This window comes from Nicotiana sylvestris, chromosome 6, assembly GCF_000393655.2.
Source record: "Nicotiana sylvestris chromosome 6, ASM39365v2, whole genome shotgun sequence".
Lineage (NCBI taxonomy): Eukaryota > Viridiplantae > Streptophyta > Magnoliopsida > Solanales > Solanaceae > Nicotiana > Nicotiana sylvestris.
In genome coordinates, this window is record NC_091062.1 from 197216604 (window position 1) to 197244271 (window position 27668).

A 27668-nucleotide genomic window follows, 5' to 3' on the forward strand; every position below is an offset into this window, starting at 1 on the left:
AAAAAGCATGAATAGAAAGATTTGAAGGAGTTATAATCACCCGTTTACTGACTGCCTTTTCATAAATGTTGTTAAGTTTATGTAAATTGTAGTTTATAGCTGATAGAGAATACATTATTAAGCTTGTGCTATGTTGATTTGAATTGTGGCTTCGATTCGTTTAGCAGCATACAGGATGTAAACAGAACTCTTGGAATGAGAAATTATTTAATGTGATTGTTAAAATTAAATTCACTTTTTCAGCATGTATTGAATAAGTAAGGGCAAATGGCCATCAAACCTAGCCAAATATCATGTGGTTTTGAACTGCCCGGTTTTCGATTTCTTTAGGCCTTTATAGGATTAGTTTTGAATGTTATCGGGGGTATTCTTCACTAAGGAATTCTATCAACCCTGTTTAAGCAAGTTAATCTAACTTTGGCCTAAAGATGTTTGTTCGGATTAAGTGTCGTATTTTCATTAGACTAAGCGGATTTCTTCTGTCAAACTAAAGCAATTTTCCATTGAAGTGTAGTGTTTTCTCTACTTTGTAAATAATTAATCAGAAATTGATAAGAATCCAGATTAGGCAAAAGCTTATAATTGAATTAGCATGTACCTTTTCTTCTAGTTTTAGAGACAAATGCATTAGAAATGTAGCCGCTTTAGGATATCCTTTCTAAAATAGAGATGAGCCTCGCCAAATAAAAAATGTAAAATTGCGGGGCCCTCAATAAATAACCATGATAATTATTTAGAATTCAGGATAGGCCATTTAATAAATTTCATGGCCTTCTACAAAATAATAACGCGTTAGACTCTCTAGGCGCGGCTTAATTAAATCATATTCTTAAATTCGGGTGCACATTGATGTGACCCAAATCCAAATCTCAACGAAGTCCAAATGTGTCGACGATCACGGGTGCATTGATTGTGACGTGGTTCGAGATGCATTTTCACGACGTTGCAATTCTATAAAAAATAAGTGATAATAATAAAAGCGGTTTAAACTTAATAAAAGCACATAAGTCACAACATGTATTTAAATCAGATATTTAGTCATTATAACAATTTAAGCGACCGTGCTAGAACCACGGGATTCGAGGGTGCCTAACACCTTCCCTCGGGTCAACAGAATTCCTTACTTAGAATTTCTGGTTCGCAGACTTCATTTGGAAAAGTCGAAAATTTCCTCGATTTGGGATTCAAGATAAACCGGTGACTTGGGACACCAAAAGCCAAACCTTTCCCAAGTGGCGACTCTGAATTAAATAAATAATCCCATTTCGAATATTGTCACTTAAATTGGAAAAACTCCACTCGCGCATTTCTAACCCCTCGGGGCGGGCGCGCAAAAAGGAGGTGTGACAATGATGAACTGATGCAGGACATGATGAGCTTAGATAAGCCTTGGGGAAAATTGAAAGTAGCTAGAGTGTCTCTAATAAAGGACCATTCTAGCTTATCAAAGGCCTTCTCTAGGTTTATTTTTAGGATTATGTTGCCACTTTTCTCCGTCATTTTTCTGAAGTGGGTGATATATTCTTGGACAATGATGGCATTATCACATGCTCTCCTATTAGAAAGGAAGCTTGCTTGGCTTGGCCCAATGATATGGGGCAAAATAGGCTTTATCTTGTTCACAATAATTTTTGTGACTGACTTGTAAATGATGTTACAAAATCCTATCTAAAAAAATTTTGCATTGAAGTTTGGGAGGATTTTGGGATTAGGCACAAGAGAGTTTGGCTCATGGTGCTATCTATAGAGCTTGTAGAGAAGCATTTTTGACAGAAGTTTGTGACAAAGTCTCCTACTATGTCCCAATACTTTTGGTAGAAGAAGGGATGGAGGCCATCAGGGCCAGGAGATTTAAAGGGTTTATGGGAGAAAACTGCCCTTTAATCTCACTCATATCAAGAGGTTTGTCTAGAAAAGCTCTTTGGCTTTCAAACAGAATTGGTGACATGGTGGAATGGCTGGTGAAAGCCCAAGGGGCTTTAGTGTGGGATGTGGTGTATAGATCAGTAAAGAAGCCTAGAATTGTTGTGTGAATGTCATTCTGGTCATGTAGCCAGTTTTCATTCTCTTCTTTAAGAGAGAGGATTTTGTTCCTCCTTCTTCTATTGAGGGTGGATGTGTGAAATAATCTAGTGCTAGCATCACCCTCATTTAGACAGTTTATCCTAGACTTAAGTTTCCAAAAACCTTCTTCATTTTTGAGGATTAGGTTGAGTTCAGCAGTTAAATTTGTTTCAAGGTGTAACAGGTAACTACTGAATTGGTAGCTAGGAGATCTCTGGATTCCAGAGATTCTTACTAGGATTCTCCTCTTTTGATGGAAGATGTTTCCAAAGACTTCTTGGTTCTACTTGGTGACCAGAGTCTTGAAGCTTTTAGTGGGTTAAAGAAGGGTGGAATGGCCTGAGAAAGCCCTATTGATGATGTTAGGGAATGAAAGGTGGCTAGCCCACATTGGCTCAAACCTGAAGGGCCTTGATGGTTTGTTGTTTGGAGGCCCTACCAAGTTAATTTGTAAAAGGCAATGATCTGAGTGGGTCCTATGAAGGTGCAATACAGTAGCTTCTGGGTACTGTTCAATCCAGCCTTCATTTGCGAAACACCTATCTATTCTTTCCAAGATTAGAGAGATTCTGTTACTGTACCTTTTATTAGTCCAGGTGTATTTGCTTCCTTTATAACCTAGGTCTAGAAGGTTACACTCATTTATACAGTTCCAAAACAGGTTGTTCGGCTCAGGTTTATGGGATTGCCTCCAAATTTGTCCCTGGCCTTTAAGACTTCATTGAAGTCTGCTCCTATAAACCAGTTGGTTTTTAGGTTTTTTGATATTGTGATTAGGTTCTCCCATAGGAGTTTCTTATTTTCTAAGAGATTATTAGCATAAATAGCAGAGAAAAGCCATGGAGGGTGGTTGGGACTTACCTTAACCATTGCATGAATGCCTTGGGGGGTAGTTGCCACTTATTTAACTGCCACAAACTCCTTTTTCCATATAAATACTATACCCCCAGATAGCCCTACTGCCGGAGACTAAATGATCATATCAAACTAGAGTTCTTGAGCTAGATTCTGGTGGTCTGCCATCTTCATTTCAAGTAGTACAAGCATGGCAGGCTTGTGCATTTTCACCATTTCTAAACAGTGCTACTTGAACTCGGCATTGTTTCCGCCCCTAACATTCCATATTATATAATTCATCTGTGGAGTTGGGGGTGATTGGTGAGGTCCCTCTTGAGGGCTCTTTTGTCCTTGCAGACCCTTCATTGGAGGGGGGGACTTCCTCTTGAGACTCAGCACTTGAGTTAGGTTAAGTAGGGGTTTCATCGGACCATGTGTTTGGGTTGAGAGGAGGCTCATTTCACACTCGGTCATTGTTCTGGGGCATAGTACCATTATTATCTCGCTGGTTTCTGTGTTGAACTCTATCGCTCTCACTGAGTCCAGAAGTAGTAAGTTCGTTCATGGTATGGCATAAGGTGTTCCCTCTTCCTCCGAGGCATTCTTCTTCTTGAGGATCTCCAGCACTTTGGAGATTCCTTTCTTGATGTTCTGGAGAGGTGGAGAAATGCTCTTATCTTTTGGAGCAGAAGATGATGGTTTGTGTTGGGTTGGCTAGTCGATCATAACGAAGACCGGCTCTGCTGATGGATCCTCTTTCGTCAGATCTGGGAAGAAAGGAAGGGTTTGGAAGCTTTGTAACATGTGGTTGTTGAGAGCTTGAGGGTCCGTTAATGGGGAGTTGTTGTCTCTGTTGACCATCGATTGCCATAGGAGAGGTCCAAAGGCTGCCAACGCTTTACTCAATGCTTCCACCGTGACTCTGGCTAGGTGGGCTGGGTTTTGCACTATTAGGGTCACCTTCTAATTGCCTAGGGTAAAATTGTAGGAGAGTCCCTGGCCTTGTAGAGCAACCTCCAGCTAAGAGGCCGGTTGGTGGTCTGGTGGTGGTGGTAGGGAGGTGATGATATTTGGTTGCATTTCATTTTCAATTTTTGTGTTTCTTTGCTTTACAACTTTGGGTAACAAGTGGGTTGAACTTAAGGGACTGTCATTCCATCAGAACCCCTTTTAGTGTCAAATCTTGGTTGGTGAAAGGGTTACTGGAAATCAGAACTAGGGGTGGGATGGTCATTAATTGGGGATCTAATAGAGTTGACGATTATAGTCTTTTCATCTGTAAATGGGGGGGGAGGTACTAGATAGGGCACTTGATTTTTGGTGACGACTGTTGATATTTCTCCATTAGAGGTCGTTTCAGGAGTGCTGGTAGGGGAAGCGTAGGTGAGTGTGTTAGGCTGGGGAATTGGGCTAACAGTTGTGTCTTTGTTGAAGTACCCGTTTGGGGAAAAGGGATCGGCCCCATTGGGTATTTCACCATTATTGAGAAGGGGGGTCTTGGGAGTTGGGTTAGAGGCCCCTTGAACGCTGGGTTCATGATTGGGGTCGGTAGGGTCATCAGGTGCTGGCCCTATTTTCCTTTTGGTGCTTGTACTGGGCTGGGCCCAAGTGCATGTTCTCTGACTTTGTTGGGTCAGACCTTGTGCGTTAGTGGGGCTTATGTTATGCATTGGGCCATTGGGCCTTTTTTGGGAATTTTGGGCGGGGTTGAATTTTTTTGAATTGTAATGTAGAGTTTGAGTTTGGAGAAATTTATGTGAGTTCGCATCAAACAAATTTACATGTATCTTGTCCGCCTGTGGAGCATGTTGTGGTTTGTTCATTCTACCATCATTTTTGTTTGTTGTTTTCTCTAGTCCTTGCTTGCGTCTCTTGGGAAGGTAACAGTTTTCCACTCGCTTTTTTCTAATATGACTGCTTTTCTTTGATGTGCTTCCTGTGGTTCATGGGTTGTTGTGGGTGTGGTTGCCCTGTAATTGCAAACTTGTGCAGTGTGCTCGATTCTACCACAAATGGTGCACAGAGTCCCCTTTCCTTCGTAGATCACAACCTGTTTATGGTCCCCTATTATTACCGATGTTTTTACTAGGGTTTCCAGTAGTACTTGAATACAAATATGGGCATATCTTCCCCTTAGAGTAAAGGATGTACATTGGTCTATCTTAAGAAGTTTGTCCAATTTCCTACCAACTTTCTCTAGGATGTCCTGATCATAGAATTTTGTTGGTAGTTGAGGGAGCCGGATCCATATGGAAGTAGAAGTAAGGGTGTCTCTTGAGGAACAAATTTAGGTTCCCATTTTTGTACAGATAAGAAATTTTCAGAGATCAACCAGGGGCCAAGGTGGAGAGCCTTAACCATACTTTCTTCTAAACTAAATTTGACTATGTAGCTGTTCGGATGGCTTCCATAGCTCAATTAGTTTAGATCGAAGGAGATGGCGGGGCATCTTTCGCTTGAAAACCTTGATGATTATAGAGTAGCGCCATGAGAGGTAAAGGCATTTTTTGTCATCTTGTAAAAGAGAAATTGAACCCTCAATGTGATTCCCTTTGTCAAGATCTGGATTTGGTTGATGGTCGACCTCATAGTAATCAGTTTGGTTGCTCTCTGGTTTGTCCAAGATAATTTCCTTGTAGGAGTGATGTGGTAATTCTACCTCCATTTGGTTGTGCTTATCCGGAGGTTCCGATGGGATTGGTGGTTTGATTAGTAGGGGATCCATGAGCAAAGATGAACAAGGAAAAAAGGGACTACGAAGAAGAGAGAGTGGAAGACTTTTTCGTCCTATGCAAGAGCAAGTTATCAAAGCAAAAGTATTTTGGGCAGAAACATTTGATCAAACAATAACTAGGCAGAAACATTTCCAAAGTTCTAACACAATATATGGCAACTTAAAGTCTTAAACGCATAATAGTAACTACCACAATTCACAAAAGTCATAATAAGTCTAACAAAATAGTGACTATCACAAAAGCAATAAAATAAGTTTGTATGGATTTTTGTTATTTGGACCTTGATTAGTTTCAACTGAATTTGAAGTGAAGAAGCATGCTCACTTTCGGTTGAACCACCTCGCTTACTCTACAATCAATTTCTGCCATCTATAGAAAATTGAATTAAAAAGAATTAAAAAAATGTAAACACTGGAAAATGAAGTAGAAAACTAAATTCAAGTCTCTAACACTAATGATACAATGAAGTAGAATAATAGAAATCTCAGAAGTCAGATCTTGTAATTTCTATTTCAACACTGGAAAAAAATTACCCGTAGAAGAAGAAGAAGAAACAGGGAATTGGCAAAGAGCAGACGAAGCAGTGGCTAGCGGAGTAAGAGTGAAGGCCAACAGATCAGCGGCAGTCAGACACGGATGAGCAGCAGTAGACGTAGTCGCCAGTCGGAAGTCAAAACTCAGAAGTCAAAAGTGAAATGAAGTAGTGAACCCTAAAATGAAAAATTAATTTGATGAAATTAGGGGTGTTGGTCTTTGATAATATTAAAGACTAGATAAAGTAATGTAACGATCGGCCGGTCATTTCAAGAGTTGTAGACATGTTCCTCTATTTTCTGCTCCTTTTGTGCTCTAAAGTTATTATATGACTTACTGGGTTGGTTGGTTCGGGTCCGAAGAGATTTCTGAGTGAATTGAGACACTTAGCCTCTTAATTGAAAGCTTAAGTTGGAAGCTGACTGGATGTTGACTTAAGTGTAAACAACCTTGGATTTGAATTTGGATGGTTCCGTTAGCCCCGTTAGGTAATTTCGGAATTAGGAACATATCCGGATTGTGATTTGGAGGTTCGTACTAGAATTAGGCTTGAAATGGCAGAAGTTAAAATTTTAGAAAGTTTGATCGGGGGTGAAATTTTTGATATCAGGGTCGGATTGAATTTCTGGAAGTTGGAGTAGGTTCGTGGTGTTATTTATGACTTGTGTGCAAAATTTGAGGTCAATCGGACGTGATTTGATGGGCTTCAACGTCGTTTATAGAATTTGAAAATTTCAAAGTTCATTAGGCTTGAATCCATGTATAATTCGTGTTTTTGATATTGTTTGAGGTGATGAGAAGATTCGACTAAGTTCGTATAATATTTTAAGACGTGTTGGTATGTTTGGTTGAGGTCCCGGGGGCCTCGGGTTAATTTCGGGTGGTTAAAGGATCAAGTTTTGAAGTTGTAAGCTCGCTGAAGGTTTTCCACTGCTGGTGTAATCGCACTTGCGTAGTGGGAACTACAGGTGCAAGCCCGCAGAAGCGGGAAGTAAGTCGCAGAAGCGTCTAAGGAATTGAGGCTGCATAAGGTCGTCGGTGCGATGGCTTTCCTGCATCTGCGTGACCGCAGATGCGGCAGAAGGACCGCAGAAGTGGATTTGGCCTTGTAGCTTCACTCCGCAGAAGCAAGTCCGCAAGAGAGGAAATTTGGACGTAGGTGCGGAATTAACCGCAGAAGCGAGCTCTGAGGCACACTTGTGAGACCGTAGAAGCGGCTAAGTTGCCGCAGGTATGGAAAACCTAGGCAGAAATTATAAATACGAGGGTTCCGAGATTTTTCAACATTTCTATCATTTTAAGCTAAGATTTTGGAGGTTTTGAGAGGATTTTCAAGAGGGATTCTTGAGGTAAGCTCCTTGTGTTCATTTTTCTTCAATAATTATGTTTTCCCACTGATTTTCCACTTAGTTGTTGTGTTTTTTAGTTGAAATTTGGGGGTTTGAGGCTAGGGATTTGGAGAGTGAATTTTAGAGATTTGAGTGACCATTTGGTATCGGATTTTGATAAATTTGGTATGGTTAGACTCGTGAGTGAATGAGCTTTCAAATTTTATGACTTTTGTTGGATTTCTAGATGTGGGCCCGGAGGTCGAGTTTGAGCCGATTTTGTATTATGGTTATACTTTCATATGTTTCTTGTGAAATTGATTCCTTTAGCCTGTATTGATTGTAATGTACTGCTTGTGTCTAGATTCGGGACTTTTGGAGGCTAACTTGCGAGGCAAAGGCGTATTGGAGTAGAGTCTTGGCTCGGATTGAGGTAAGTAATAGTTTTAAACCTAGTTCTGAGGGTATCAAAACCCTGGATTTATGCGTATGTGACTATTTTGGAGGTGACGCACATGTTAGGTGACGAGCGTGTGTGTGTGTACCATGGAAATGATGACTTGGTCCATTCCATGGAACTGTGAAGTTGAATAACTTGTTGATAGCTATATGCTCTCCATATGTTATAGAAATTTGACTATAAATCATGTTTAAACTATGTGTTGGTACTGTAGGGACCCACAAAGACCGTGATACCTGTTGAATTACTTGCTAATTACTATTTGTACTCAGTCATAGTCTTACATGCACATTTTCCCTCGGTCTTTGTTATTCCCTATCGATATGTTATATCATTCTGTTTTGGGCTGATTTTCCATGATTACTGAGAGCCCATGAGACTAGAGAGGTTGATGACTGAGTGAGGCCGAAGGCCTGATGGTGAAATATTGATACCATAGCACGTAAGTTGTCCGTACGAATTTAGATATTTATACTATAACACGTGAGTTATCCATGCAACATGTGAGTTATCCGTGCGGATTATAGCACTTGGGCTATAGGAGCCCCTCCGGAGTCTGTACACCCCTAGTGAGCGCAGGTACCTATTGAGTGTGAGTGTTGAGGGCTGAGAGTCGAGTGATGAGCTATTGAGAAAGACTGAGTGGTTGTTGCCATAAGAGGTTGTATCTGCTTTCCTTGTTGTTGCATATAGCTGTTATATGTCACTATGTTGAAAACTTCTGGGAGATTTTATATTTGATTTTTACATGAACTTATCTTGTATAAACTGATTTAACCTAAATTTCCGGATTTTAAAGCATGCCTACTTTTTTGTTGAGCTTATTGAAAATGAACTATAACTGTGTAGCTCGTCACTATCTTTCAGTTCCTTATTTATTATTGTTACTTACTGAGTTGGTTGCACTCACGCTACATCTTGCACTTCGTGTGTAGATCCAAGTGTTTCTGGACACGGTGGGTATTGAAATCGTGCACAGTTGATCTTCGGATTTACGAGGTAGGTGGCCGGCGTTCGCAGTCCTTATTTCTCCTTCCTTATCTTTCTTTATTTGTACTTTGATACAGACTCTCGTCGACATTTCTTTCTAGGTTGGATGTATGGATGCTCATGAGCTCAGTGACACCCTGATTTGGGAGTTATTTTTCGCACTTGTGTTTGGGTTTTACCCTGTTTTAATGGAAATTTTGGTTATTTAAAAACTTCTTAATTTATTTCTGTTAAATGTTAGAAGTATTTTGGAAATGTCGGCTACCACGAGAGGTGCCATCACTGTAGACATGCGATTTTTAACCCTCCCCAAGATTTTTATATTTCAGCATGTAAATATTTAATTTAGGCATAATATCGCTATTTCAACTAATTTTGACTCTTTCACTTTATTTTATTACAAGAAAATGAAAATTACAAAAAAATAGTTTCATTAATGTTTTGTAGTCATTTTTAATCTTGAAAAAATACCAAAAATAGTTTTGTTTTAACGGTCAGTCTTATTTTAATAGTTATTTTACTTAAGTAGGATTAATTAATAAATGAGATCGTATTTTTAGTCTCGTTCTCGGGGAAAGAATAAATTTAGGCTCAAGCAACCCATTTTTAAGCCTAATTTTCGAACCTAACCCATAATTCCTAGGCCCATACCCCTTAACCTAAAACCCTACAAAAACTAACCTAGACTCTAATATAAATCAGCGGATAACACCTTAGACCCTAGACCGAAGGAACGTCGTTTTTCAGCAAATCAACCCCCCCCACACGATCTCGTCTTCTTCAGCCGCAGAACCAAAATGATACCCTAGGCTTGCAGCAAAAAATACAAAATCAGTCGTGAACACACACACAGAGAACTTCATCACCTTTTTCTTTGAACCTAGACAAAAATCCTGATTCCCCTAAGAAAAAAACCAGTCGCGACACCATCACAACACCATCGCCGCCAGCAACTCCGGCCATCCTCCTCACTCCAAGTAACATACCAGCTCCATACTCAGCAGCCACAGACGGACAAAAAAGAAAGCCACACGCACACAATAGCGGAACGAGAATCAATTAAGGTTTGGAGTTTGATTCGAGGTGTTTCCAATTATTTATTTCCATCTGTAGCTCTGGTTACGGTTGACGATTTCAAAGCCATCCAGCATTCATTATTCAGAGCTGTCACACCTCCTTTTTACTACCCCCGAAAGGGTATAAGGGATTTTTTTTTTAATTTAAGTGACAATCGAAACAGGATTAATTATTTAAAAAATCAGAGTCGCCACTTGGGATAATTTATGGTGTCCCAAGTCACTAGTTTAAAATTCCGAATCGAGGAAGTTTGACTCTATTTAAGGTCTGCAAACACAGAAATCCGGGTAAGGAATTCTGTTAACCCGGGAGAAGGTGTTAAGTATTCCCAAGTTCCATGGTTCTAACACGGTCGCTTTGATCATACTTGGCTTATTAAAATTGTCTAATTACTCATTTTAGAACATATGTGTATTTGTCTTTTTTAATTAAGAAATTATCTTGAAACGGGTCACGCATACGTGTACCCATTTGTTTGGCGCGTCAAAAAACATCACTTGGGGATCTCTTCTTAACTACCACAAATGGTTCACCGTTTGTCAATCAAGGGGATCCATATGCGGAAAAGACGACATTTATCACGTCATGGGGAACATATTGCTACCGGGTCATACCGTTCGGTTTGAAAAAAGCTGGGGCAACTTACATGAGGGCAATGACTACCATATTCCATGACATGATACATAAGAAGATTGAGGTTTACGTGGATGATGTGATCATAAAGTCCAGGAAGCAGTCGGACCACGTCAAAGATTTAAGAAAGTTTTTCCAGAGGCTCCGCAGGTACAATCTCAAGCTCAACCCTGCAAAGTGTGCATTTGGTGTTCCATCCGAAAACTGTTGGGGTTCATAGTCAGTCGGCGGGGCATTGAGTTGGATCTATCAAAGATCAAAGCTATCCAGGAGTTACCATCGCCAAAGAACAAGACCGAGGTGATGAGTCTGCTAGGGAAGCTGAACTACATCAACAGGTTTATTGCTTAGCTACGACAACTTGTGAGCCCATCTTTAAGTTGATAAAGAAGGATGTTGCGGTTAAATGGACCGATGAGTGCCAGGAAGCATTTGATAAGATCAAAGAGTATTTGTCGAACCCAACTGTGTTGGTCCAGCTGGAACTCGGGAGACCTTTGATTTTTTATTTGACAGTCCTAGAAAATTCATTTGGTTGTGTGTTGGGTCAGCATGACATCACTAGTAGGAAAGAGCAGGCCATCTACTATCTCAGCAAGAAGTTCACATCTTATGTGGTTAAGTATACTCCCCTTGAGAGGACATGTTCTGCCCTAACTTGGGTAGCACAGAAGTTGAAGCATTACTTGTCATCCTACACTACTTACCTCATCTCACGCCTGGATCCTTCGAAGTATATCTTTCAGAAGCCCATGCCCATAGGAAGGCTCGCAAAGTGGCAGATCTTGCTCACAGAGTTTGACATCGTATGTATGACTCGGACGGCAATGAAAGCCCAAGCTTTAGCCGAGAACCCAGTGGATGAAGAATATGAACCTTTGCAGATTTACTTTTTTGATGAAGAGGTAATGCATATCGACGAGGTCGAGAATGGTGAAAAGCCTGGTTGGAAACTCTTCTTTGATGGGGACGCTAACATGAAAGGCGTTGTAATAGGCGTTGTACTCATTTTTGAAACAAGGCACCACTACCTTGTCATAACTCAGCTTCGTTTCTACTGTACCAACAACATGGCCGAGTACGAAGCGTGCATTTCGGGTTTAAGATTGACTATGGACATGGGAGTCCAAGAAGTGCTGGTTTTGGGGGATTCAGATCTGTTGGTGCACCAGATTCATGGAGAATGGGAGACTCGAGACTTGAAGCTTATACCGTATCGGCAATGTCTGCAGGATCACTATCAGTGATTCAGATCAGTGGAGTTCAGGCATATCCCTAGGATCCACAATGAGGTTGCTAACAATTTGGCTACTCTGGTGTCGATGTTATATCATCCAGATAAGGCTTATGTTGACCCTTTGAATATTCAGGTCCGCGATCAGCATGCTTACTGTAACATGGTGGAAGAAGAACTTGACAGTATACCTTGGTTCCACGATATCAGGGAGTACATCAGGTCAGGGGTATATCCGATACAAGCCATGTGGGATCAAAAGAGAGCAATCTGACGTTTGGCAAGTGGATTTTTCTTCAGTGGAGGAGTTTTGTACAAAAGAACTCCAGATCTTGGATTGTTAAGATGCATAGATACTAGACAAGCCACGACTATCATGATCGAAGTGCATTCCGGAGTCTGTGGGCTGCATATGAGTGGGTATGTTCTGGCAAGGAAAATTCTTCGAGTAGGTTATTATTGGCTCACCATGGAGCGAGATTGCATCAGTTTTGTGCGCAAGTGTCATCAATGCCAAGTACATAGAGATTTGATTCATTCTCCGTCATATGAATTGCACACAATATCTGCACCATGGCTTTTTGTTGCTTGGGGTATAGATGTCATCGGACCAATTGAGCCAGCAGCATCCAATAGACACAGGTTCACTCTGGTCGCCATTGATTACTTTACTAAGTGGGTTGAAGATAAAACTTTCAAATCTGTTACCAAAAACAAAGTGGTCGATGTCATTCAAATATCATTTATCGGTTCGGAATCCCAAATGTGATCATCACAGCAGTGGTGTTTGTGCTAAAGATTTAGCAACATTATTTGTATGGGGTCCATGTGGATGTATTTACGGATCATAAGAGCCTTCAATATATTTTCAAGCAGAAAGAGTTGAATTTGAGGCAAAGAAGATGGCTAGAGTTATTCAAGGACTATGACATCGACATTCTCTATCACCCGGGAAAGGCTAATGTCGTGGCAGATGCACTTAGTCGAAAATCTATGGGAAGTTTGGCTCACTTGGGGGTATATCAGAGGTCGTTAGCCAGGGAGGTTTACCAGTTGGCCAGTTTGGGAGTTCGCCTTGCGGACTCTAGTGAAGGAGGGGTAATTATACAGAATATGGCCGAATCATCACTTGTAGTGGAGGTGAAGGAAAAACAATTCAACGATCAATTGTTAGCACAATTGAAAGAGGGGATTCACAAACACAATACCACAGCTTTTTCCTTTGGCATGAATGATGGTATTCTGCGGTACCAAGACCACCTATGTGTTCCTGATATCGACGGTCTTCGGGAAAGGATCATGGCAGAAGCTCACACATCCAGGTATTCCGTGCACCCCAATTCTACAAAAATGTATCATGATCTCAAGGAAATTTATTGGTGGAACAACATGAAGAGGGATGTGGTGGATTTTGTAGCAAAATGTCCAAATTGTCAACAAGTGAAGACCAAACATCAAAGTCTAGGTGGATTGACTCAAAGCATAGAAATTCAAATGTGGAAATGGGAGATGATCAATATGAATTTTGTAGTAGGGCTTCCGTACACTCTGCGCAGGTTCAACTCAATTTGGGTGATCGTTGACCGACTCACAAAATGAGCGCACTTCTTGCCAGTTAAATCTACCGACACAGCGGAACAATATGCTCAGTTTTATATCAAAGAAATAGTTAGGTTTCATGGCACTCCAGTCTCAATCATTTCAGATCGAGGGGCTCAGTTCATGGCCAACTTTTGGAAGAAATTTCAGCAAGGTTTGGGTACGTAGGTAAACCTTAGCACAGCTTTTCATCCATACACCGATGGGAAAGCAGAGCAGACTATTCAAACGCTTGAAGACATGTTGCGTTCCTGTACTATTGATTTCAAGGGTAGTTAGGATGACCATTTTCCACTCATAGAATTTGCTTACAACAACAGCTTCCATGCTAGTATCCAGATGGCACCATTTGAGGCACTGTATGGTAGGAGATGTAGGTCTCCCATTGGGTGGTTCGAGGTTAGAGAAGCAAAATTGATAGGGCCAGACCTCATGTATCAGGTCATGGAGAAAGCCAAGATTATTAAGGAGAGGTTGAAAATTGCTCAAAGTCGCCAAAAGTCTTATTCGGACATTCGTCGCAGAGATTTGGAGTTTAAAGAAGATGATTGGGTATTTTTGAAGGTTTCCCCCATGAAGGGCATCATGAGATTCGGGAAGAAAGGGAAATTAAGTCTGAGGTATGTCGGACCATACAGAATCATTCAGAGGATCGGTCAGGTGGCATACAAGATCGAGCTGCCACCCGAGATGTCGTTGGTACATCCGATTTTCCATGTGTCTATGTTGAAGAGGGTAGTGGGAGATCCGTCCGTTATTGTGCCAATTGAAGCTAATGAGGTTAATGAAAAACTATTTTATGAAGAAATTCCAGTTGCCATTCTTGATAGCCATGTCCGAAAATTGAGAAATAAGAAAATTGCCTCTGTAAAAGTGTTATGGCGGAACCAGCAGGTTGAGGAAGCCGAGGAAGAAATGAGAAAGAAGTACCCAAATTTGTTTGAATAGTTATGTAATAGCTTTTATGCATTTGATTCCTATAAACTCTTATCTTTTGATTTGATCTATGTTAAACTATTTTATTTTGGTAATTGATGTTGTCTATGCGGCCATGGTTGGTGTTGTATAAGTTATGTTATGCCTATGGAACATGTATATGTTGTTAGGATATGTATCTGGGCCCTCTGACAGGTGGATAGTCCTAGTTACAAGGGAAACTCTGCCGAAATTTCTGAAAAATTTGGGAGTTAGTCAAAATTTGGGAGTTAAAGATGTGTGAGAAAGGAGATAAGTTATACTAAGTATTTTCGGATTGACTCCAATTATCATCCAAGGACGAATGATCCTAAGCGGGGGAGAATGTAAAGCCCCGGAAAATTATGCCAAGTAATTTAAGATTTCGTGGTACCAAGGTAGGATTTCAAATGAGGATTCATAATATAATGGAAATCAATTGGATATGTTAATAAGTGTATAAGTCATATTATAAGTGAATTGGGGTCTAAAGAGAGGCCTAAGTCTAAGCCAAATTGGAAAATTTCATAATAGACTAAAGTTGTAAATGAGTGTGCACTAGACCTCACTTTGGACTATCATATCTCCAGTTATATAAGGAGTTGTGTGATTCACAACCTATAAAATTAAATCCTTTTGAGTCTAGTTTCCAACGCATCAAACCGTTTGTCATTTGGAGGTGTATACAGAAAGTTACGACCATTTTACTGGGCATGTGTCATTAGTGCGGCCTTAGCGCGGTCGCGCATATTGCGAAGTATTCTGCCTCGTTAGCACGGCCTTAGCGCGAGCGCGCTAGTGGCAGACCTCTAAATACACCTAAGGACAGAAAATTAGAGGATTTAAGTCATTTTTCATGACTAGGGCATCCTCTCCATCCCCAATCCGACCAAGGCATCCAATTGCACACCTAAGGATTTCTTCAAAATCTCAAGAACACCCCAAAATTGTCTTTCAAAATTTGGTCTACAAGAGATTGAAGTTACTTAAGTGTATTGGATCATTGTAGTATCATTAAGGGGCAAATTTCATGTATGTATGGCTAAAACCCCCTTTTATTAGAAATTGAGCTCCGTTGGCGTTTACGAAAGTGTGGTAAGATTTGAATTAGTTAATGTATTGATGTTATTGCGCATTAATTGATTTGCAATTAACTACACATATACGTGAAGGATGTGCCTCAATGTGAGTAATGTATCATTCTTGATAATTAGAGAAGTATGAAGAATAAAATTATGTGTTGAAATGCTTAGGCTATAAGCCAAGATAGAAACTGAGAATTATTCATGCTAGCTATGTGCCCACTTACCTGTACTGCAACTTGAATTACTTTTGTATATGCCTATGATCACAACCTACAAGATGAATACTGAAAATGGAAAACGATGTGATAATGGTGTCCCTGAGTGCCAAGGAATTGATATGATATATATGAAATAAAGATTCAGATATGACTAATGAAAAAGGAACAACGCTAGATAAGGCGTCCTAGCCAATCGGGTTGTGATCGGACATCATGCCACACACATGGTGGTAATGTGCTGATATTGAATTCCGGATAAGGGAAATGAAATAGTGATTGAGATATATGCCTCCAATGAGGCAACCTAGTCGGTCGGGTCGTGATTGGACTCCGCTCAAGATAGCGGTGGTATTGAGAACAGTGATGAAGATATGAAAGAAATGCCCCAAACTAAGTTTTGGAAATTATATGAAGGATTGAATGAATTGCATATTTGATTTACTCATGTGATTTACTTGTACTTGCTTGATAGTTCTTTCTAATAAAATGGTGTTTAGTTATACATACTAGTGCTATTCGATGGCACTAACGTCCCTTTTGCCGGGGCGCTACATTTTTTATGAATGTAGGTGGCTCCATTGCGGATAGTGCCGATCGCTCAAAGCGGAGTACCTTCTTTTCAAAGTCTTGGTGAGCCCCTTTCTCCTTCAAGAGGTTATATTGTACATCTTCTTATTTTGGACTTTCACTTTTGAGGTATAGCCAGGGCCTTGTTGCCGGCATTGTTATCACGTCTTTTGTATCCTTAGAGGCTCCGTAGACGTTTGTGTGGGTTATGTATGGGTATTGGATAAGTCAATGGACCATGTTGTAACCTTGTATTCTTGCTTTCTTCTACACTATAACTTGTATGGAACCTTGGAAGTTTAACCACGTTTTAAATGTTGTGATATAAAATGAACTAAGATGTTGAATGTACTATCTTTCCTAGTTTAAATAAAGGCAAGCATGACTTCCATATTCCTATCAAGTTGGGTAGATAGCGGTTAATAAGGCTTTCTCAGTTGGGTTCACTCGATTGGGCACCGGTTGCGCCTCCCAAAGTTGGGGCATGACACAGGGCCGTCTCAACAAGATTGGGGTCTAAAACAAAATTTCAAAGAGAGGCCCTAAGTAAGAATATTAACGATAAATTTGCAATAAAAAGTCATGGTTGGAGATGGGCTTATAGAGATATGCCCTGATCTTCACCATGGAACTCAACAACCAATAAGTAGTTCTCCTAATCCAAAACCCAACACATTTAGTGGATATAGTAACTGAGGGGATGCGCTTGGGTATGGAGGCTTATGCTCAAAATAAGTGGTTCTCGGCGCAAACGCCTCTATCCTGAACCAAACAATGGTACTTTTACCTTTCTACCTACCATATCACATGACGACAGTGTATGCACCATGGTTCTAACACATGACCTCTTTCACCTAACCACAACCTTACTCGTCACCGACCAGCCCTTACGATTCCATCAATCCCACGAACAATCCACCATCTATACCCCCTCCCTCACCAAACATACCAAACGACAAGATTCGCCTAGAGCTAGCCCAATTAAAGGCGAAAATAAGGGAAACAAGGACAAAATTCCTATGGCTAAAGGGTATCCATCTCTAAAGCCTCAAAGAGCAGTACGCAAAAAAATTCATACTCAAATACCCTCCCGGACTAGAAACATGCAACATGAACTTCAGGTTCACAATAGACCCAGAAGCGGGGAAATATGCCATGGTCATAATTTCGATGCTTCGACATACTCAACCACCAGTCGATCAGGTGAATGCAACACCTCCTTCTCCTTTGGAAGTGATATCTAATCAAATTACTAATGAATACCCTAACCAACCTATCATGAACCTGATAGTCTGGAACTGTAAAGGCCCGTAAAATACAGAATTTAGGCTCTATTTTCGCTCTCTTCTAGATAACTATAGGCCATTCCTTCTAGTCCTATTAGAAATACACATGCAAGACCACACTAATCTTAGGGATGACTTCCAGTTCACTAATATGTGTCAAGTCTCATCCAATTGACTCTCTGGAGGTATAGTAATTATGTGGCATCGTGACTTAGTTAATGTGGATTAACTTCGCATGTCTGAGTAGGAAATACATTGTTTGGTTCAGGCATGGCCTTTTAATACTAAATGACTTTTTTCTTCCATTTATGCTAGCACATCTATTACATCTCGTAATATTCTCTAGAACAATTTAATGTGTTTACATGACAACTATAAAGGACCGTGGCTAGTAGGGGTACTTTAATGAAGTCCTACGAGTTTCTGCGAAATTTGGGAGAAATCCTATGAGCAACAGACGTGCAGATTTATTTGCAAACTGTATCAACTATTGTAACCTTATAGATTTAGGTTTTAAGGGTAGTCGTTTCACATTGTCTAAGAAGCGTCACCATGGTTACACCATTCTAGAAAGACTAGATCGCATTCTAGCTAACTAAAATGGCTTAAACTTTTTCCAGAAATTGTGGTCCAACACCTACCTCAAACTCATTCTGATCATTGTCCATTACTAATATCTCTAGAAACAAAGCGTACTCCTCGTAAAAATATTTTTCGTCTATAAACTATCTCAGCAACTCACCTTTCTTTCCGTCCACTAGTTAAACAAACTTAGAGTAATCATCATTCACTTTTAGATGAAACCCAAGTTTTCCAGCAAGATGTCCTTACTTGGAATAAAGAAACTTTTGGAGATATATTCGTTAAAAAAATAAAGCTTCTTTCTCGATTAAATGGAATCGATTCATTCATTATCACACGAGTAGTTTCTTACAAAATCTAGAGATCTAACTCACAAATGAATACAGTAGTATACTTAGGTTAGAAGAAGATTTTTGAAAGTTAAAATCAATAATTAATTGGCTAAATGACGGAGATACTAACACAAAATTCTTCCACGTGAAGACTTTACAAAGACATAGACGAAATCGTATTACCGCTCTTCAAGATAGTATAGGCAACTGGTGCTTTGGCCCAACAGAACAAGCCCTCTTCCGATACTACAATACCCTCATCACTACAGAACAAGCCTTTTCTGATAGACTGTACTCTCCTGTTTATAACAGTTGTTTAAGTCCTGTTGATCAAGCCACTTCATCCTCCCCCTTCAAGGATATCGAAATTACTCAACCCCTCTCTTCCTTTAAACCGTTCAAATCCTCAAGACCTGATGACATACATCTGTATTTTTTTCAAGATTACTGGCCGGAAGTGGGTTCAAATGTTACTGCTTTTTGTCACAAAGTGTTTGCGGATAACACCATTCCCCTTGAAATAAATAAAACTTATTTGTGGCTCATACCCAAGATAAAAAATGTTATCTCAATTGCTCAATTCTGATCGATTAACCTTTGCAACACTATCTATAAGCTAATTACAAAATTTTAGTCAATCGGCTTAATACCTTGTTACATAAAACTATAGGACTCCCTTAATCCAGTTTTCAACACGGAAAGCGCGCTTCGGACCAAGCAATCATTGTCCAAGAAATTCTCACATATTTTCTCAAAACATGGGGTAAGCAAAGCCATATGCTTCTAAAACTAGATCTAGAAAAAACCTTCGACATGTTAGAATGGTCCTTCATTTGTCGTATGCTCTTCTCTTTTAATATCCCGCCCTCAATAATTATGCTAATCATGTTCTGCATCACGGCCACATCAACCTCAATATTGATAAATGACACAAGGGCAAATATTTTTCAACCATCTCGAGGCATTTCCCAAGGTAATCCCCTCTCCCTCTATATTTTTATTATGTGCATGGAAATGCTTTCACATAGCATCTCCACATCGGTAAACTATCTTCTCTGGAAGCCTATTAAAATTTTACGAAATGGACCTGAACTCTTTTTTTTTATCAACGACATCATTCTGCTCTCTAGAATAACTAATAAAAGTTATCATGCCATAATTGACACGCTTAATAACTTTAACAAAATTTTAGGCAATAATATAAATTTTCAAAAGTCAAAGATTTTCTTCTCAAAGAATTGCAACGATGATAAGGCCTATGTGCTCTCATGCTTTAGCATATCTGAAGGGATAACCTTTGGCAAATACTTAGGATTTTTCATGTCCGTCAAGACACCACAAAAATCCAACTTTTAATTCCTCCTTGACAATTTCAAAACTCGCCTTACAAGCTAGAAGACTAAGTTTCTATCCCTAGCAGTGAGAACAAATCTAATGAAATCCATGCTTAACAGCCTTTATAATCATGTAATGCAATATATTTTTATTCCCAAATTCATAATAAATAAAATGGAGCAATATCAACAAAACTTTCTTTGGGGCACTACTTTCGTTAAAAAAAACTCCATCTAATACAATGGAAAAAAATAACCACCCTCCACAAATTTGGAGGATTAGGCATACAAAAAGTGTCTCTTAAAAATGATGTTTTACATGCTAATCTCTCATGGCGGTTCTTCCATACACCAACCGCACTTTGGGCGACAACACTACTTCACAAATATTGGTTTATATGTTCTTTTGCTAAAACTCATTTACATACTTGGTAATTCTCTAGGACTGGTCATACTGCAATTTAGGCTTACAATAGCACATATGCAATGACCAACATATAAAATTCTGATCCGATGCTTGGGTTGGAGCTGCAACCAACATGCGCTCTATCATCTCTGGACCTTTTCCAGTAGAAGACATCAACCTCACAATATCATCATATATAACTCAATCAAGTTGGGACTGACAAAAATTTCCTTTTGAAATACCTCAATGTATCAAAGCTCATATGCAAAATCAGCACTTCCGTATATACAAAAAGAACATTGATAGTACATTATGAGCTTTGACAAATAATGGTTTATTCTCAGTACAATCCATGTACACTTCTCTCCTTAATCACGCGCCTTCAATTAATGCGCACTAACCTCAATACAAATGGATTTGGAAGCTCCCAATAACCTTAAAAATTAGGTCTTTCATATGGCTCCTTAGCCATAACCGTCTACCTTCTCGCCACTATCTCCACCATATAAGTATTCTTACAAAGGCAAATTGCTTATACTATCATTGATCCTATAAAAGACTCAACCACAACTTTCTGACATGTCATAATGTACAAAACTACTGGAAAAATCTAGGTCTACAAGCTACAATTAATATTTTGAATCGATTTCCTACTCCATATCTATAGCTTCATCTACTTTTTAAGGGAAGAAATAAGCATATGCCCCATAACCTCCATCCACACAAATTCCTCTCTTTTAAGTTTATGGAACATCTGGACTACACAGAATACAAATTCTTTTGAACATAGAAAAAACAATGTCTCTGCTCATCATATAATTAATCAAGCTATAGAGTTTACTTATTGTGCGACAAAGTCTATTGCTAAAACTCTTAAAAGTACAAATTGTTGTCAAATGGATTCTTCCAAAATCAAATTATTACAAATTAAATACTGATGAAGTAGTCTCTCATCAATCTGGAAATTTCGGCATAGGAGGGCTCATTCGGAATGTTAGGGAACTTGCATTACGTGGTTTGCTGGTAATATCACTACAAAAATAGCATAAAAGCAGAATTATAGGTACTTTTCCATGGATTATAGTTAGCAATTCAGTTTAATTTGGTTCCACTTGAAGTTAAAATTGATGCCTCAGAAGTAATCACGGTTTTAAGAAATGAAAATCTCCTTTACACTAATATTATCTATGATTGCAGGCACCTGCTCCACCAGCTCCATGATCCAAATCTCATACATGTGTACAGAGAGCAAAATGGGATAATAGATATGTTAGCCCCACAAGATTGTACGATGGAGTGCTCAGCAACACCAACTAGTTTGGTCTTACCACCTATTTTTGTTATCGAACAACTAAGAGCAGATCAGTAAGGCACTACAACTCTCCGGAAAATACCACCCGCTCAAGTATGGCAATCTGTTAGGCTTGACACTCAAACACCACCTTTTGCTCCACATCCGGCCGACATGTTGGCAACAGACATTCACCCTCTGCAACATGGTGTTGTACATGGAGTTACTATAGTAAAAAATTTCCCTTTTTGTAATGATCCTTTGGATCAACACTCCACAATAGATGTTAGTAACAGTTCTATTAGTTGTAGTATTAGTACTTTGGTACATCCCCAGCATCAACCTCTTTGTACGAATGCACCTTTATAATTAATCTAAGCTTATCTTTCCTACCCCAAAAAAGGCCTAAATTACAAAGGGATAAAGTTCTCTATCTTTACCATTACTTATTCGACATTTTGGGGCCAGTTATAACGACGTTATAATAGATTTTGTTTGGAGAAAATGATACTCTATAAATATTTTTTTTTGTATATATGTACATTATGTATGTTATATACAAAAGCTATACAAATTTTATATACCTTTTCGGCTATCGAATGTAAATAGTTTCTATCACGGGCTAAAAGTGATTGGATAATTATGGTGTTTTAACTAATTTGGACTTATGAGTTATGAAATATATACATTATGATTTATGAGTTATGAGTTGCAATATATCAATGAAGGAAACTTTTTAAAGTGTTAAGCTTAGAAATTATGATACACAAGCTCTAGTATATTATGCTGGATCGGTATATTATACTGGAACTCCAGTATATTATGCTGGAATTATTTTTCCGGATTTTGAATAGTGCTTTCGTTCAGATTTATCTTTACATAAAAAGTGGCTAAATTTCGATTACTTTTGAAACTGTGACTATTTTTGAATGACCACTTGTAAATATGACTATTTTTAAATTTCTCCCAGATTTGATACTAAATGGACCGCGAGCCCAACTATACATGGCCCAATTTAGGACATCTGTAGTGGGCCTTAATAAACAGATCCATTAGAATCGGTAACTCTTCTCTCCTCTCCTCTCGCTTCCATAGGCAATTCATGAAATTTCACCAATACCTGCGGAATCCGCTACCTTAAAGACGAATACTATATTAACAACATAAACTATATTTTGTCTTCTCACACATTCCCACACCCTTAATTTCTTCGTGCAAACCACTCCCCTATTATCACTCACGAGCGGTTGCTTTATGAGCCGCACGTCCTTCAGCGCGCGTGGGTACTCCCTTCGTTTAATGCGCTTTACAGAAACTTAGCCCTAGACCACTTCCTTCTCTATATCGACCATGAACAACCACCGTCTACGACTCCGATCACCTACTTCGATCCCTTTTTATATATCTTCCAATCGGCTGAATTGCCACTGAATTTTTATTGAATTCCAATCTGCCTGATTCGCGATTTTCTCCTCCTAAGGTCAGTATAAGTCTATTTATTTTCTCTTCTAAGCTCTAGATTTTTTCCTTTTTAATTTGAAGAATTTTTGTTTTGGTTATTGAAGGGTTAAAATGGAACCTATGGACATCGTTGGTAAATCAAAGGAAGATGCTTCACTTCCCAAAGGTTTCTTCTCGCTTCCCTCTTTAGTTTCCGTTCATGTATTAATATATTCAGAAAAAGAATAATTTTGAGCCAGCATATTTAGACTTAATTACTGTTTACTCGGATTGCTTTTCACCAAATTGAATGAGTGTCTACCGATTTGAAAGTTTAAATTATTTGGCGAGAAAAATTGTTTATTAGCTTAAATTATGATGCTCCTATCCAATATATTAGGGTTCTCCTGAGATATTAGCTTAACACTTATGATTATCCTGTCCAAGATATTAGAATTCTTATGAGATATTAGCTTAACACTGATTATTATCCTGTCCAAAAGGCGGCATAATTAGCTAGGTGGTCGCAAAAAAGTTATATAGCATTTTCATCTCACGGTTGAGTTTAAAGTCGAGAAATAGGGTTGAGCAGTGCACAACTTCCTAAATTCTAGGATCAGTTTCAGTTAGCTAAAAGCTTGATTCTTCGTGCTGTCTGAAGTTCTCTATTTTTGTTCTACCTCTACATATTAAGTAGGATATTTTGTGTCAATTTTTTTGAAGTTCCCATCACATCATGTATCAGTTGCCTGAGTAACTCAGTCTATTATGTATCTGTCGCCAGAGTAACTCAGTCTATCTCATCAACGTGTAAAGAAAGAGGGCTGCTTTTTGTTCTTTATCTACATTGTGCCATCTTTTGAGAAAAGATTATTGACGTTGTGTTAGAATGATGAGCTTGATGATTCCACTTGCAAACAATGATATTGAAATTTTAGCTGCATCTAGTTTTTCTTTAATCTCTTAAACTCATTTAATTTTAGAGAACACGCTATTTGATTTGGATGACTTAGTTTAATTAATGGTTTGCTTTCTTTGGCTATACTGATATTGTATCTCTTCTCAGCAACTATGACAAAGATTATTAAAGAAATGTTGCCGCCAGATGTTCGTGTTGCCCGAGATGCTCAGGATCTTTTGATTGAATGTTGCGTAGGTGAGTTGATTTTAATTTGCCCGATTTAATTTTTTGAGGTCAGTTTAGTTATCACGACGGATGTGACTATTGTTGAGTACTATTTTGTCTATGTCCGCAACTCTGCTTCTCTCTGATTTTAATTGTATTTTTTTTTTAATCAAGCAGACCTTTAGTAAAAAAAACAAACAAACTGGTGTATAACCATTTTTTTCATCAAGTCGATTTCACTGAGAATAAGATGGTGTGTAATCTATTGTGCCCGGTGGAAGTTTATGGATTAAACGGGTAGTTGTCTTCAAGGCCTGTTGGTACTGAAATTCTATATAGTATGATGAGACATAGTACAAGAAGAGTATGATAGAAGTGCTTGGTTGTGGACTACTGACCACAGTTTAAGACATTAAGTAGGTCAGTATGAGGAACTGTTAAACTGATTTATCCTGTGTTTTATTCTAAGTTGATTCATACACCTAAAAGAGATCAATGTTAGAATCCTGGTAGAGGCAAAAGAGCTAGGTGATTCTTCCCATTTGCCTAAGCTAGAATTACCTGGAACCTGCATTAGTGGGAGGATGCAAGTACCTGGTTGAATAGTAGACATGCGCACAAGTTGGCCCAAACACCAATATTTTCATATTTTTTTTATAAATTCTTCTTACAACTCAAATTGGATTCTTCCAGATTACTCAGGTTTACTAATAAAACAAAACATTGTTGATCTCCGGTCCATGTCCTGATAGATGAATTTAAAGTAATTTGGTGTGGAGCTGCTGTTTCCATATATGTCCTGTCTGGTGATATGTCTTTGCTATGTGAACAGGGTTACAGTATCTTCCCTTTCCTGTTCTCCCTCTATGGATAGTTATCACCTCTGCAATTACCTTAAATGGATAGCAAAGTCATAGCTTCTATTGTTACTTGAATTAACTTCAGTTATTATCTAAATTGACCTCATAAGGTCATTTTCCCTCTTTCTCCTTAGCTAAGTGTTTGTCACTTCTGTGCTGTGCAGAGTTCATTAATCTTATCTCATCAGAATCAAATGAAGTTTGTAATAGAGAAGACAAACGAACAATTGCACCAGAACATGTACTCAAGGCTTTAGAGGTGCTTGACCTGATCCTGTATCTTCTTCTATCTTTATCCTGTTTTGCAATTCTCTGCTGGCACTTTTTACTGTATGATCTATATCAGTTTACTCCAAGATGAGATATGTCAGTTCAGATGTAGTTTTCCTCTGACCTAAAGTTAGGCCAATAAGATAACAAAGCTTCTTGACTTAGGAATCTGTTTCCTTATGCCCTTGAAGTGATAATAAGGTGTTGTAAAGATGACTAATGCAAATATCATTCATGATTTTAACTGATGTCTGCGTTATGTGTAAATCATGGTTTCCTTTATCTGGGGTCTGAGGAATATATTCACCATAGAAACCAATGCAATAGTTGTGACAATTATTTTCATCATCAATCATCCAGAAATCTTTCCCTTTTTTACCTTTATAAAAATAGCCCAGAAATTTTATTCATGCAGTGTCCTTTACTACACGTTAATCTATTAATATTATCCGCTGGTTAAATTTTTATAATATCCTTGCTTTGGCTTGCAGTGAAAAATAAAGACATGATTTGGTAATCAGAACTTGCTTGTAGTGTCTTTGCTTATGTTAAGTTATGATCTCTCAGGTTCTTGGTTTTGGGGAATATATTGAAGAAGTATATGCTGCATATGAACAACACAAGCTAGAGACCATGGTAACTTCTCTTTTCTTTATCGTCTTACTTTACTTTGACATATGGATAACCTATACTATTATTTAAGCTTCTCTGTGGAATAGCTAGTGTATATCTATTGAGCTTGCATCTCTTCCCTTTTTTCATGGAGGTCTCATCTTAGTGATTTCTTTTCATTTTATCTTTTGTTCTCCAAGTGAGTTTCTCCTTCTCCCATTGAGTCCACTGCCTGTGGCTAAACCTTTTAAAGTGATTTAAGACAGCAATAAGTTTTATCATTTATTGCCCTTTGGTGTATTTTTCTACCATAGGACACTGTGAGATCTGGGAAATGTAATAATGTAGCTGAAATGACTGAAGAAGAAGCATTAGCTGAGCAACAGAGGATGTTCGCTGAGGCACGTGCAAGGATGAATGGCAGTGTTACAGGCCCTCCCAAGCAGCAAGATTCAGAAGCTGAGCAGCAGAGGATGTTTGCTGAGGCACGTGCAAGGATGAATGGCGATGTTACGGGCCCCACCAAGCAGCAAGATTCAGAAACTGAGCAGCAGAGGATGTTTGCAGAGGCACATGCAAGGATGAATGGCGATGTTACAGGCCTCCCCAAGCAGCAAGATTCAGAAGCTGAGCAACGGCAGATGTTTGCTGAGGCGCATGCAATGATGAATGGTGGTGTTACAGGCCCCCCCAAGGAGCAAGATTCAGAAGCAAAGCAAAACTTTAATAGCTAACTTCACTTTTTGTTGTTCTGTAGGAAAATCATCTTTAGTCTTAGTAGTGGGATCTTTTTTCTATTATGTGGAAAAAGCTCCTGGCGCATGTGTCGACTGTGAGGGCTCTAGTTCAGTTTGTACTCCATGCATTATGTTCATATATTATGTAAATTAGTAGGAATTTGCTTCAGAATGTTGGTTTGTGAGGCCTCTTGTGAGTATTTCTGTCACAAAGAGGTCTTTGCCCCTTTCCATTTTGCCTAAATAAAAAATAGTCTCAACACGGAAACTACTGGAAAAGATTGTCCTTTACCAAATAAAAAATTGTCCCAACACTGAACCAGTGGGAGAGAATGATGAATGTGATCGTCGCAATATAATTAGTGGTCTGAGTAGGATTATAGGGTCATTATAAATTGCCTAAATGGGCATTCTTTGTTTATTTTGGATCCACCACTGTTTGTTTCTGGTGCTTCTCTTTTTTCCCTTCCAGGTAAAGAAATGCCGAGGAAAATGAAAAATGGATCTTCTTTTTCATTTAGGCCCACCATTGCTTTTCCAGGCTTTGGCTTTGGCAATGTTTGAAGCTCAATGAAAGAGGATAAGAAAGAGACACCTGAATTCAATGTTAGTACTACCTTTGTGGCACTGTTTATTGCAAATAATTGTGTCTTGAGTAGAGAATCTAAAGTGATCGTTGAGCTAAGCCCAACATCATCATTCATCACTGACTCTGGTCCTCTGAGTATGTTTTGCAGAGGTTATCATACGGGGATGTCTGCTGTAAACAGCTATAGTTCTCTGATTTTGTTACCACCTCATTTTTCTTTTTTACTGTGTTTGGGTTCAAGTCAAGAAAGAGCCAGTCAAGATACTCCTTACCATGTCCCACTGAGATTCCTTTCTTTATTTCAAAATATTATTCTTGTGGGTGTGGGAAGGAGGTTCTTCCAACAACATGCCTGCCCTTTCCTCGTATTTCACTCCCAGTTCCCATGACAGTTGGTGGGGTAGCTTATGTTTTCTTTTTGTCAGATTCTTGTACTATGATCAAGTACTAGAAGCTAAACAATTTTTTTTTTTTAAAAAGAATTCTCT

At 38.9% G+C, this 27668-nt stretch overlaps 1 protein-coding gene across 1 annotated transcript; it reads left to right on the forward strand.

The window, feature by feature from the left end:
• The first annotated feature begins 22642 nt into the window (after positions 1 to 22642).
• Positions 22643 to 26870, forward strand: LOC104239222 (protein Dr1 homolog). The gene is made up of 6 exons (XM_009793798.2): positions 22643 to 23026; positions 23112 to 23173; positions 24053 to 24142; positions 25137 to 25231; positions 25810 to 25878; positions 26169 to 26870. Exons 2-6 carry the CDS (start codon positions 23119 to 23121, stop codon positions 26586 to 26588), a joined length of 729 nt encoding a protein of 242 aa, XP_009792100.1. The 5' UTR covers positions 22643 to 23026; positions 23112 to 23118; the 3' UTR covers positions 26589 to 26870.
• The last annotated feature ends 798 nt before the right edge of the window (positions 26871 to 27668 follow it).

Coding starts and splice junctions, on each gene's coding strand:
- LOC104239222 (XM_009793798.2), top strand. CDS start 23,119: ATGGAACCTATGGACATCGTTGGTAAATCAAAGGAAGATGCTTCACTT. Junction 24,143..25,136: donor TTTGATTGAATGTTGCGTAG/GTGAGTTGATTT, acceptor TGTGCTGTGCAG/AGTTCATTAATCTTATCTCA. Junction 25,232..25,809: donor ATGTACTCAAGGCTTTAGAG/GTGCTTGACCTG, acceptor ATGATCTCTCAG/GTTCTTGGTTTTGGGGAATA.